General features: G+C 42.1%; 2 protein-coding genes across 4 annotated transcripts in view; one reads left to right on the top strand and one right to left on the bottom strand.

Moving 5' to 3' along the window:
- Positions 1–1,520: 1,520 nt before the first annotated feature.
- RAG2 (recombination activating 2) lies at positions 1,521–14,245 on the bottom strand. The gene is made up of 2 exons (XM_001509086.3): positions 14,108–14,245; positions 1,521–3,330 (listed from the first exon to the last, which is right to left on the bottom strand). Exon 2 carries the CDS (start codon positions 3,297–3,299, stop codon positions 1,716–1,718), a length of 1,584 nt encoding a protein of 527 aa, XP_001509136.2. The 5' UTR covers positions 3,300–3,330; positions 14,108–14,245; the 3' UTR covers positions 1,521–1,715.
- IFTAP (intraflagellar transport associated protein) overlaps positions 6,776–14,300 on the top strand; it is a 62,290-nt gene continuing 54,765 nt past the window's right edge. The window contains exons 1-2 of one of the 3 annotated variants that reach the window (XM_039911432.1): positions 6,789–6,834; positions 10,870–10,940. The gene's annotated coding sequence lies outside the window, so the exon portion shown is untranslated. Of the gene's footprint in view, positions 6,835–10,869; positions 10,941–14,300 lie in introns of all 3 variants that reach the window. The other 2 variants (XM_029060871.2, XM_039911429.1) reach the window with 2 other exon arrangements.

Raw genomic sequence — 14,300 nt, 5'->3', positions numbered from 1 at the left:
TGTTTAGTACCTCTTTAGTCTCTATTATTATTATTCCTTATTATTAAATAGTTTTAGAAGGCTTTCTTTTTTCCTGGAAACCAAATATATTGAGGCAGAAGAGCGTTGTTCTCACCATGAATGGATCTGAATGGGGTAGATTTGATGAAAAGCAGCCTGGCCTTGTGGAAAGAGCACGGGCCTGGCAGTCAAAAGGACCAGAGTTCTAATCCTGACTCTGCTGCTTGTCTGTTGTGTGACCTTGGCCAAGTCACTTAACTTCTCTGTGCTTCATTGTCTTCAACTATAAAATGGGGATTGAGAGTGTGAACCCCATGTAGGACAGGGACTTTGTCCAGCCTGCTTAGTTTGTAGTTACTCGAGGACTTAGTACCATGCCTGGTACATAGTAAGCCTTAATAAATATCATAAAACAGAGGGCATAAGAGAGTCACATTCCCTGTCCTTATTTTGCTATTAGCCTGTCTGGGCTCTGAGGATTTCTCTTAGAAGTCTCTTAGGGGCTTGGAGGTGGGCTGGGGGTGGTGCAAAAGCCTCAAAATGTTTAACTTTGCCAATCAGGAAGATGTACTGGCCCCAGGGCATCCAGGACCAGAGGAAGATTAGAAGTCTGGGGTTCCATAATGTTTGTTTTGTCTACAGTGGATAAATTACAACAAACCTATCTAGGTTACTTGCCCAGACTAATAAATTCTTGCTTCATCATTCCCAAGATAAAGGTTTCCCAGGTGGTTTACTATTTTCACTGGCATTATTGCCCCAGTCTTTGGCATATATTTTGGCTTAGTAGAAAGAGCACGGGCTTGGGAGTCAGAGGTTGTGGGTTCTAATCCCAACTCCACCATTTGTCTGCTGTGTGACCCTGGGCAAGTCACTTAACTTCTCTGGGCCTCAGTTACCTCATCTATAGAAATGGGTATTAAAAAAAATGTGAGCCCTATGTGGGACAATCTGATTACCCTGTATCTACCCCAGCACTTAGAACAGTGCTCTGCACATAGTAAGTGCTTAACAAATACCATAATTATTATATATTTTGCAACCCCCGAACAGGGGAGGGGCTATTATGTGGGGAATTAAATTTAGAAATAAAGACAGCAGGAGAGAAAAGAAAAACAAAAGGAAGGAGAAAGAAGGAAAAGGTAAGGGGCTATCTGAGACTGTGCTTCTATTGCACTCTCCCCAAGACCTACCTACAATTGGTACTCATTGAATTAAGTCAGCCTCTCTCTTTTCCTTTCCCAATCTAGAATTCATACATTTCAGTGAAGAAGCGCCTGTCTAGCCAGTTTGTATATTAATGTACTCTGACCCTACTCCTCTTCCTTCCCCTGTGTGTGCTTGCTTTTCCTGAAGAAAGAAATCCTGTGGCAGAATACGTCTACACAGCATTTTTACTCTGACTCTTCTCTTCTTCATCTATTTTCTAGTGCACATGGCTGTCCCTGCTTACAAAAATAATCTTTTATTCCCTCTTCAAAATTTGTAGGTGGGGAATAATTATGAAGTGGAGTCAATAATGAGAATAAGTATGGTCTTCAAATACAGTGAACATTTCCTTGAAAAACTGATAAATTCAATACTTCCTTCTCCCATTTACAATAAACTGTACACTCCCCTTTCAGCACTAAGTCCTTATTATTGAAAAAAAAAGAAAACATTTCAGTAACTGAATTCAGTATGCTGATTTTGCAAACTCAAAAACTCCTTTCAAATTAGTCAAATAACCGTCTAAGGAAGGATTTCTTCATTGGTGTCATTATCTTCACTGGAGCTTTTTTACGGAGGGATTTCATCGGAAGCTTTTTAACAGGCAGCATCTTCTTGGGAGTTTGCAGCCCCCTAGCTATCTCTATGTGCTCATTGCAAAAATACTTGGTGTTTCCTTCTGAAAGTTGAATAAGTATCCTCTCTGACAAGTCCATACACTGGGCATGGACCCAATGACCATCACCATTGGAACAATAAATCATAGCGGGTTTGTTGAGTTCAGTTGAATAGAATGGCTCCCAAGTGTTAACGTCAAGATCACAAGTGGGACAACATGTGATCCAGTACCCTGCTTCGGATTCATCCTCTTCATCATCTTCATTATACGTGTCAATGTCATCAACATCAAAACAGTTAGCTTCTGTGCTGAAGCAAAATTCTTCCGAGTCTTCGAAGGGAGTGGAGTCCCCCGGATCTTCTGTCGATGTTTGGCTACAGGTGTATGTTGCCTGATCATCTTCTTCTTTTGTGTCTTGACCACATTTCAAAATATAGAAATAGTTTGCATCTGAAATAGCCTGCTTGTTGTCCCCTGGAATGCCCAGAAAAATCGCTCCATTTCCCATATTGCTTCCGAACCAAATTTTGCTATGCTTAATGTCTGGCGTCCAATCTGGGGTCTCCATTTCTTCAATCTCAAATTTGTTATCTTCTAATTTGATGATGTGGCAGGCCATCCTTTTCAGGTTGTCAAGTTGATAGCCACCAACGATGACAAACTCACTGCTGTTCCTCTGGGTCACAATGGCACTAGAAACCGAGAGTCCTCCAGACAAGACAGTGCAACTCACAGCGGGACTGCCTAATGGGAGATCAACTTTCAACCTGAACAGATTTGGAGGTCTGCTGTTGTTGGTGAGCGAATGACCCCCTAAAATATAGACAGTATCATTTCTGGCAATGGAAACATGGAAAGACAGCCCATCCTGTAGCTCTGGAAAGACGTACGATGTAGAGCAACCAAATTCAAAGTCCACCAAGTAAACATGGGGCATGCAGTCAATCACGCTATTCCATTTTTCTGTGGTTCTCTGAGCAGGAGGCATGTATGACCGTCCTCCAAAGATCACAGTCATGCTTTTCCCTCTGCTGTACACCACATCAATGGTGTGGCCGTATCTTGCTTCAGGAATGTCTCCTACTAACTCTTTCTCTGTGCAGCAAAAAGTAATTTTTTTATTACTTTTGCAAGCAACAGCCATTACATAAATCTTATTGGAAAGTTCATTGTTTGGAGTTTTCCCACCATGAATGATGTATTGGATCTTCTCAGGCTCGAGGCTATTTTTCAAAGTGCAAGTAGCTGGATATCGGAGAGGAGGAAGGTAGCAGGAATCTTTTGAGAAGGTTGCAGGCTTCAGTTTGAGCTGGTTGCGTTTTATGTCAAGGAGGAAAACTCCTGTAGGGCAGGATCTTTTGGGCCATCCCTTCTGGCCAAAGAAAAAAACCTGGCCATCAAAATTCATTAGAGAGAAGCCAGGCTGAATTAGAGATGAGTTGGTACTCACTGATAACATCTGCAATGCCATTATTTCTGTTGACTCCAGCTGGATGTTTTATCTGAAAAGAATCCCAAGAAACAACATAAAATAAAAGTTTGTCTGCTTAGCCCCCTATCCATCCCCTCCATGCCCTCACCTTCAAACACTGCCACTCTTGATCAATCAATTAATCATTTATGTTTATTGAGTACTTACTATGTGCAGAACATTGTACTAAGTGCTTTGGAGAGAACAATACACTATTCCTGATCCCTACCTTCAGGGAGTTTACAATCTAGCTAAGGAGACAGACATTAAAATAAATAACAGATAATAGAATCAATCAATAGTAATCCAGAACAAAGATCTGTACATAAATGCTGTGGGGTTTGAAGGTGAAGTGAGCACTTGCAAACACTTAAATGAGCACTCGGAGAAGAAGCATGGCCTAGTGGCAAGAGCACGGGCTTGGGAGTCAGAGGACGTGGGTTATTTGGATGTCCCTAAGTACAAGTGATTGTCACATGGAGACAGAGTTGAGAGGAATCCTGGGTATGTCATTCCCATCCTGATCATTACCTTTTTATTTAAAATACAGGTATCTGAAGGCCAGGTTACCTCTTGGTTGCTTTTGATGTCAGCTACTAATTTTGAATATGAGTAAGGTTTAATTTAAACCCTTTGTAAAAATCCGACTTTTTGGCAACTCTGGTTCAGGGGCTAATTCCTTCCTTCTACTGGCCAACTACAAAAATCAGACTTTTTCTGCAAAGAAAAAGGGAGAAGCATCTCTTAACTGATGACTTCCACACCTGGACTGTGAGATTAGATGGTTAAGATTCGTAGTATTTTGCTCTTGGAGACAAGAGCTGCATGGAGAAGGGGAGAAGAAGAAAAGAGAATGGAAAGCAGAGCAAGAAGCAGATGAGGGAAGAATGTATTGCTAATTAGCTTTGTAATGACTAGGGCAGGGCAGATAGTTTAAAAGAGAGCAATTAGGCACCTATTCAGGGTGTTTTTCTCCTTCCTCATTCGTGGGATAGTCCCACATTCCTAATGGAAATGAAGTCCATGAGAAGACGATCATTAAATAATTTACTCTGAATGAATTTGTATTTCTCAAATGCGAAACATCAAACTTGTGGTAAAATCTCTCATTTCCCCACCCTATTTTCCCTCCCTTCTGTATCACCTATGACACTTATCTCCATATTTCCTAGGCACTTTGGTACTCACACCCACAGCACTGCTTTACATACTGGATTGCTTCCCCTTCCTGTCAGTCAGTCAGTCAGTCAATCATATTCATTCATTCATTCAATAGTATTTATTGAGCACTTACTATGGAGCACTGTACAAGTACAAGTACAAGTACTTGGAATGTACAAGTTGGCAACAGATAGAGACAGTCCCTGCCTTTTGACTGGCTTACAGTCTAATCGGGGGAGAATTATTTACTCGTATTTACTGATCACATACTGTGTGAAGAGCATTGCAACATGGCATAGTGCATAGAGTACGGGCCTGGGAGTAAGAAGGTCATGGGTTCTAAATCTGACTCTGTCACTTGTCGGCTGTGTGACCTTGGGCAAATCACTTCTCTTCTCTGTGCCTCAGTTACCTCATCTGGAAAATGGTGATGAAGACTGTGAGCCCCACGAGGGACAGGGATTATGTCCAACCTGATTTGCTTGTGTTCACCCCCATGCTTAGTACACTACATAGTAAATGCTTAACAAAAACCATAATTATTATTATTGTTATTACAATGTAGCAATATAACAGATACACACTCCCTTCCCATAAGCTTACGGTCTAGAGGGGAAAACAGCTATTAATATAAATAAATACAATTACAGATCTATACATAAGTGCTCTGGGGCTGGGAGGGATGAATAAAGGGAGCGAGTCAAGGTGACACAAAAGGGAGTGGGAGAAGAGGAAAGGAGGGTTTAGCCAGGGAAGGCCTCTTGGAGGAGATGTGCATTCAATGAGGCTTTGAAAGAGAGATATAAAGATATAAAGACAGAGGGAGTTCCAGGTTAGAGGCAGGACGTGGGTGAGAGGTTGGTGGTGAGATAGATGAGATCATGGTACAGTGAGAAGGTTGGCATGAGAGGAGCGAACTGTGCGGGTTGGATTGTAGTAGGAGAGTAGCTAAGTGAGGTAGCAGAGGGCAAGGTAATTGAATGCTTTAAAGGTAATGGTAAGGAGTTTCTGTTGAATGCAAAGGTGAATGTGCAACCATTGGAAGTTTTGGAGGAGTGGGGAAATGTGGGCTCAGTATTTTTGTGGAAAAATGATCTGGGGAACTGAGTGAAGTATATACTGGAGTAGGGAGAGACAAGAGGCAGGGAGGTCAGCAAGGAGGCTGATTAAGACAGAATAGGATGAGTACTTGGATTAACATGGTAGCAGTTTGGATGGAGAGGAAAGGGCGGATTTTAGCGATGTTGTGAAGGGCCAACCTACAGAATTTGGTGATGGTTTAACCATGTGGCATGAATGACAGAGAGTAATAAGGAAAATGTCAAGGTTAGGGCTGTGAGACAGCAAGGATGGTGGTGCTGTCTGCGGTGATAGGTGAGTCAAGGGAAGGACAGGGTTTAGGTGGGAAGATAAGGAATTCTGTTTTAGACATGTGATGCATTTTGTCTCTCCCGCTATCAATTGTCAATCAATTGTATTTATTGACCGCGAACTGTGTGAAGAGCACCATACTAAACGCTTGCTGAACTACACGACACTCGAGTTGGTAGACACACTCCTTACCTAAAAAGGAGTTTAGTGAGGATTTTAAAATCATCGTGGATAGACTGTAAACTCGCTGCGGGCAGGGAATGTGACTGCTTATTGTTGTATTGTACTTTCCCAAGCGCTTAGTACAGTGCTCAGCACACAGTAGAGAAGCAGCATGGCTCAGTGGAAAGAGCCCGGGCTTTGGAGTCAGAGGTCATGGGTTCAAATCCCGGCTCGGCCACTTGTCAGCTGTGTGACTTTGGGCAAGTCATTTAACTTCTCGGTGCCCTACTTACCTCATCTGTAAAATGGGGATTAAGACTGTGAGCCCCATGTGGGACAACCTGACTCCCTTGTGTCTACCCCAGCGCTTAGAACAGTGCTTGGCACATAGTAAGCGCTTAACAAATACCAACAAATACCAACACAGTAAGCGTTCAAAAAATACAATCGAATGAATGATGGGGTTTATGCCTGCTTGCTTTATTGTACTCTCTCAATCACTTAGAACGGTGTCCTGCGTACAATACTACCTCAATAAATACCATCGATTGACTGGTTTAACTAAATAAGAGATGTTGAAAAGCGCCTAACAGACTCATTTACTAAGAGAAGGCACAAATGTCCCCCGTCTCAGCTATCCCTGATAGTTGGGGCAGATTTTAGGGATGGAACGGGTCTTTCTGGGAGTCTGGGACTTGTAGTTTTTTCCCCTCCTTCAAGCCTAGTCACAGGCCTAGGAAAGAACTACATTTCCCAAGAAGCCGAGGTCTAACGTAGGCTGGGAAAGGGGCGGGGGAGAAGAGCGTTTGCCGTTGGATACGGGATTCAGACTTTATTTTAGGTAAGGAGGGAATACGGTCGAAGGGCCTGGGTGAGAGCAGAGGGAATTAAGTAGGATAAGGACTGAGAGTGGTTGGCAGTGATGGAAGGTGTGTGTCTATAGGGGAAGGGCTTCGATTGCCAGGACACGTTTAGGATAATAATAATCATAAGGATGGTATTTATTAAGTGCTTACTATGTGCCAGGCACTGTACTGAGCATTGGGGTGGATACAAGCAAATTGGGTTTCACACAGTTCCTGGCCCACTTGGGGTTCGCAATCTCAATCCCCATTTTCCGGGTGAGGTAACTGTGGCCCAGAGAAGTGAAACGACTTGCCCAAGGTCACAGGGCAGACCAGTGGCAGAGTCGGGATTAGAACCCCGGACCTCACTGCCAGGCCCAGGCTCTACCCACTAGGCCATGCTGCTTCTCCAAGCTGCTTTGGGAGCCGGGGATGCCTGGCAGATGGGCCAGTATCCTGGCAACGGCATAGCGATCCCTTGGCAACCCCGATTCCTCCTGACGGGCCTTCAATAGGAGGAATTCGAACCCGCAGCTACATTGCAGGAGCCACACCAGCTTTCCCAGTATTATTTTTAAATTTTTAGATAATTGCGGTATTTGTAAAGATCTTACAAAGAAGCCACGTGGAAAGAGCTCAGGCTTGGGGGTCAGAGGTCATGGGTTCTTATCCCGGCCCCGCCTTTTGTCAGCTGTTTGACCTTGGGCAAGTCACTTCACTTCTCTGTGCCTCAGTTACCTCATCTGTAAAATGGGGGGGGGGGGAGGAAGACAACCCTACGTGGGACAACCTGATTACCTTGTATCTCCCCCCAGCCCCAGCGATTAGAACAGTGCTTGGCACATAGTAAGCACTTAACAAATACCAACATTATTATTATTATTATGTCTATACTTCACTCTGCTGCCTGTATTATCTTTCTAAAGAAACGCCCTGAGCACATCACCGCACCCCCCCCCCCCAAAACCTCCTAGAAAACTCCAGTGGTTGCCTATCAACCTTTGCGTCAAGCAAAAACTCACTGTTGGCTTCAAAGCTCTCCATCACTTGCCTCCTCCTACCTCACCTCCCTTCTCGCCTTCTACTGACCACCTCGTACACTCCACTGCTCTGATGCTAACCTTCTCACTGGGCCTCGTTCTCATCTGCATGCCGTTGACCCCTGGCCCACATCCTACCTCTGCCTCCCTCCTAACATCTGCCAAACTAGCACACTTCCCCCCCTTCAAAACCCTAATGAAAGCTCACCTCCTCCAGGAGGCTTTCCCAGAGGAAGCCCACCTTTTCTTCTGCTCCTCCTCCTCCCCTGCCCATCGCCCCGACTCCCTCCCTCTGCTCTACCGCCCTCCCCGCCCCGCAGCATTTGTGTATATATGTACATTTTTATTATTCTATTTATTTTGTAAATGATATGTATATATATACTTCTATTTATTTATATTGATGCTGTTGATGTCTGTCTACTTGTGAGCCCCACGTGGGACAACCTGATTCCCCTGTGTTTACCCCAGCGCTTAGAACAGTGCTCTGCACATAGTAAGTGCTTAACAAATACCAACATTATTATTATTATTATTATTATTACTTGCTTTGATTTGTTTTGTTGTCCATCTCCCCCCTTCTAGACTGTGAGCCCTTTGTTGGGTAGGGATTGTCTCTATTGGTTGCTGAATTGTACTTTCCAAGCGCTTAGTACAGTATTCTGCACACAGTAAGCGCTCAATAAATATGATTGAATGAATGAATATGTGCCAGGCATTTTACTAAGTGGTAGGGTTAATACAAGCAAATCAAATCGGACACAGTTCCCATCCCACATGAGGTGCACAGTCTTAATTCCCATTTTACAGATGAGGTAACTGAAGCACAGAGAATAATAATAATGATGTTTGTTAAGTGCTTACCCTGTGCCAGGCACTGTTCTAAGTGGTGGGGAGGATTCTATTTAGTTGCCATTGTTTTTACGAGATGTTCTTCCCCTTGACGCTGTTTATTGCCATTGTTCTTGTCTGTCCGTCTCCCCCGATTAGACTGTAAGCCCGTCAAACGGCAGGGACTGTCTCTATCTGTTGCCGACTTGTTCATCCCAAGCGCTTAGTACAGTGCTCTGCACATAGTAAGCGCTCAATAAATACTATTGAATGAATGAATGAATTCAAGCAAATCATGTTGGACACAGTCCCTGTCTCATGTGGGGCTCATAGTCTTGATCCCCATTCCACAGATGAGGTCACTGAGGCCCAGAGAAGTAAAGTGATTTGCACAAGGCCACATAGCAGACAAGAGTCCCGCCGTAGAGAAGCAGCATGGCTCATTGGAAAGAACATGGGCTTGGGAGTCAGAGGTCATGGGTTCTATTCCCGGCTCCACCATTTGTCAGCTGTGTGACTTTGGGCAAGTCACTTCACTTCTCTGTGCCTCAGTTACCTCATCTGTAAAATAGGGATCAAGACTGGGAGCCCTATATGGGACAACCTGATCACCTTGTATCCCCCCAACGCTTAGAACAGTGCTTTGCACATAGTAAGCGCTTAACAAATACCATCATTAATTAAATTAAATAATTAAGTGGCAGAGCCGAAATTAGAACCCAGGCATGTGCTCTAGGGGCTCACCCATGCCTGATGGCATTTTCTAGAAACAATAGCCTCTCAAATGGCTACATAATGCCCTTTTCCTCCACTGGCATGATATTACAAATTGCTGACAGCCGAATTACACAGAAATGACAGTTACTGTGTGAATTCTGTGGCCTTTATTTAATTTGGATTAGCTTCTAACCATCAGTAAGGTAAGTAAGGCTAAAGCTTCATATTCCCTTTAGAATTAAAACTTGAAGGTAATTTTACTTACAGTAATTTGATTTCAGATTAATCATTTTTCATTTCAACTCACCTTCTGTAAATGCTTTTAAATATAAGCATTTGGCAGGGATTCTTGGTATTCTTTTGCAAACTCTTCTCTTAAGTTTTTTAAAAAATATCCATCTGGCCTGGAACTCCCTCGCTCTTCTTATAACTAAGCACTACTTAGGTCACATCTCCTCCAAGAGGCCTTCTCCAATTAAGCGCTCTTCCCTGGGTCTCTCTCCCTTCTTATTGTCTATGCACCTCAATTTGTGACCTTTGGACACTTGATATTGCTGTATTGTACTTTCCAAGCACTTAGTACAGTGCTCTGCACAAGGTAAGTGCTCACTAAATACGATTGAATGATATTGTCCCAACCCAAACCCCACAGCACTTATATATATATATGTACATATATATATATACACTTATATATATATATGTACATATATATATATTGCTCTTTAATATTTCAAATTATTCATATTAATATCTGTCTCGGGCAGGGATTGCGTATGCTAATTCTGTTGTATTGTACTCTCCCTAATGCTTAATATAGTGCTCTGCACATAAATTCTCAATAAATTTGATTAATTAATTGAATGATTTGACAGACCAGTCATCCCATCTTCAAAACCCTACAAAAATCCTATCTCCTTGTAGACCTTTCCTGACTAACCCCTCATTTCCCTACTTTTCCCCCTCCATTTCTTACACTTGAAGCACTTTGATTCTCATCCCAGTCCCAGCCCCATAGCACTTTTGTATGCATCAGTCAATCAATTGTATTTGTTGAACACTTACTATGTGGAAAGCACTATGCTAAGCACTTGCAAGAGTACATTACAACATTCCCTGCCCAAAGTGAGTTTTCATTCTAGAGAGAGCTTACATGATTATACTCCGTCTCTTCCCCTAGCTATATTTCAGTGTCTGTCTCACTTTTTTTTAAGGCAGCACCTCTATTTTATAAGATCCCTGAGGGTGGGAATTGTGTCTACCAGTTCTATTGTATTTTACTGTTGAGTGCTCCATAGAGTGCTTTGCATGCAGTCAGTGCTCAGTTAATACCAGTGATCCACCAAAAGGGTGGAAAAAGGTGTCTGCTAAAATTCCTCTCCCTTCAGCACATCCAATCTTTCTGCTTTCTATGCCAGATTTCCCTTGCTTTTGTCATTTCAGATTCTTCTTGTGAAATTTGCAAGTTTTATCCACTCTTTCTCCATGTAGTGATAAACCCTGCCAAAAAAGAGGTAGTGAGATCTTTTTCTTCTCATGTTTCTTTGATAGAGTCATAACATATAGTGCTTAACCTCACTTCACTTCTCTGTGCCTCAGTTGCCTCATCTGTAAAATGGGGATTGAGACTATGAGGCCCACATGGGAGAGGGGCTGTGTCCATCCTGATTTGCTTGTACCATCCCAGTGTTTAGTATATTGCGGGCACATAGTAAGTGTTTAACAAATACCAGGTTTGCATTATTAATAATAATAACCTAGTGTTTTATTTTGGAGAATATTGAGTTTCCGGTGTGATGGACTAATGTTAAGAAAAGGTGTGGTGTAGTGGAAAGGGTATGGGAATGGGAGTCAGAGCACTTGGATTCCAATCCTGATCCACTACTTACCTGCTGTGTGACCCTGGGCAAGTCACTCAACTTCTCTGGGCCTCAGTTTCCTCATCTCTCAAAAGGGGATTCAGTGCCTGTTCTCCCTTCCCCTTAGACTATGCGCCTTATGTGGAACAGGGACTGTGTCTGACCTGATTATCTTGTATCTATTCTACTCTAGGGCTTAATACAGTGTTTAGCACATAATAAGCACTTAGCAGATTCCTCAATTGCAATCAGCCCTGTTTTAAGGACAGAGAAGTCAAGACTCAGATACTTTTCCCAGAGGTAGAATATGTCAGTAGTTGAGGAGGCAGTGGTGAATTTCATGCCAAAATAAGATATTTCTTATTAATTTGCTGCTAAGGCTTTACATTTGAATTTGCCATGAGTGACACTGTTGTACATAAAAACCTGTCATTGTGGGAAAGAATGGAGAAATGTGGTTACGATGAGGATCAGAATGAACTAATCAATACAGATTTCAACTTGTTGGATGGAAAGAAATTGGATAGCGTGTACTTGTGTTGATGGAGGTGGGATTGTTTTGGACAGAGAACTTAGAGCGGTCCTTTTCCATTTCCATTATTTCATTAATTTTCTGTCCATAGCCAATAATGGCTATCATCAGTTGTTTGAAAATCATCTTGAGCCTTAAGATCCTGCTGAAAAACAGGAAACATTTACAAAAATCTGTTTCCTTGCTTAATAAATCACAGTCTATTAATCCTCTTGTTCACTGGTCTTTGCCTTTTGAAAGACCTTTAATCACCCACAGTGGCAGATTCCCATATCTTGAGAACAAGCAATAGGGAGGCAAGTGAGGGCTGACTCTAAAGGTTATTACCAAAATGAAAAAAAAATGTTAAAAAAAATCCAGGTATTTAAACTCTACATATCTTTTTGTAGTTTACTTATTAGTTTCTCCAGGTATAAGAAGGGGATGATAGTCACGTAATGTATTGGCTGTCAATTTATAACAAAATTAATTACTGGTGGCTCTTAATTCAACAGACTAGAATAGCTAATTGATTTCACTCAGCATTCTTTGTAATACTTGTTCATAGAGACAAAAAACCCACCCGAAAACTCATCTCTAATACTTGGTAACACTGCTATTAACATTTAAAAATAGCCTTGTAGTTTATCATCACTCCAAGATGCCTAAAACACCATTACTTTAATGTAGTAGGTCCTTTATGTTTTTATTTTTACAATGTCACAGTGATCTTAGAATTTTATTGGAAGCACAATCATTTTGAAGTAAAGAGTGTGGGGGGGGTGGAGGGGGGGGCAAGCCACAAGAAAGGCTTTGCACAGTTTTCCTAGCTGAGCTTAAGTTACTCAATACTCCCTTAGCAGTTGTGGAAATTAATGCTTGATATTATTGCATTTGTGACCTGCTTCCCCTCTATTTCTCTGTTGTTTATACCTCTGCATTGCTTTTTCAGGGGCCTCAGAATAGTAGTTGATCTTACAAATCCCAAATGCCAGTGTATCTAGGTACTGTCTAGGTGGATTTATCTCACAGTATATAGCAGTAATGATGGATTTCAGTAGTAAATCCATCTGGACCGTAAGCTCCTTGTGGGCAGGGAATATGACCACCAACTCTGCACTCTCCCACCCAAGCACCTAGGACAGTGCTCTCTATGGACACTTAATACTCATCCCCCACTGCCTTCCTTGTCCCCCTGACTTGCCCCCTTTGCTCTCCCCACCTCTTCCCACCTCATAGCACTTATATATATATCTGTAATTGAATTTATTTTTATCGATGTCTGTTTACTTGTATTGATGTCTGTCTCTCCGCTCTAGAGTGTGAGCTCGTTGTGTGCAGCGATCATCTTTATTGCTGTATTGTATTTTCCCAAGCAGTTATTACAGTGCTCTGCACACAGTAAGTGCTCAATAAATTTGGTTGAATGAATGACTGAATACCACTGACATTTTCTATGTGCAGTCGGACAGAAAAGCATTTTGTCTAATATGCTTAGTTAAGAGAGGGCAAGGTCTTACATTGTATTTTCACTGAACGTGGCAGATGTCTATTTCCTTAGGTTTATTTTAGTTCTTTTGTAATCATGGCAATCCAGTGCATTTCTTTAGAAGAATAGATCGAGTGCAGCTCACAAAGAAGGATGTTTAAAAGAAAAAAAAATTAAATGTTCTTTGAAAAAGAACAAAACATCATACCATGAGACTTCTATGCTGTTTCTAACCCAAAAGACCTCTTCCTCAGCAGGAGGGTCATAGTTCCTCATTTTGAAGCTACGTTGTGATTTAGAATCAAGGATAGAAAGATCTTATTGTTTGGGTTTGTAGTTTCCCACATCAGACTTTTATTTTTTTTCCTTGGGTAGAGCCTCTGGAGTAAATTGCATTTTACTAATCAATATTACTGTGTTTTCTAATTGCTCCATAGTAACAGGTAACTTTGCTTAACTGCAGATGATTAGCACATGAATTAACAGCACCTTGCAAGGTTAATTAGTTTCGAGGCATATATTATTTGATTCCCACTAGCAGTAAAACTGGGATTAGGTTTTCTTTCTGACAGTTCTGCCAGGGTAGCATTTGTGCACAAAGATTAATGCACAGTCCACTGAGGGCACCAGAATTGACTTCCCGCAGTGTGTAGAGACAAAAGTACCACAGCTTCCAAATTCTCCATTAGCCCTTCTTTATCTGGACACCCAACCCACTGGAAATGGTTAAGCCACTGTGAAGAACCACAAAAACATATTTTCAAAGTTTCTGAATTTGGCGTTAAACTCTAGTTTTGGTAGAAATGAAGGCATTGGACCTACCTGAATAACGGAGGGACAGCTCACCCCTCCCTGAAATCTTTGCGCCTAAACCAGGATTAAATGTCAGCACTGTGGGGAAGAATCTCTCTGACTGCAGTGTGGAACCGTGGCAAGCAGAAAGCTGACAGCAAAGAGCGTGTGCACTTACATCTGTATGCACATACACAGATGTCCTAATGAACACTGATCGCAT

The sequence above is a fragment of the Ornithorhynchus anatinus genome, chromosome 3 (genome assembly GCF_004115215.2).
Source record: "Ornithorhynchus anatinus isolate Pmale09 chromosome 3, mOrnAna1.pri.v4, whole genome shotgun sequence".
NCBI classification, from domain to species: Eukaryota; Metazoa; Chordata; class Mammalia; order Monotremata; family Ornithorhynchidae; genus Ornithorhynchus; species Ornithorhynchus anatinus.
Note: the sequence above shows the minus strand (reverse complement) of the source record. Positions and strands in the feature narration are given on the sequence as shown.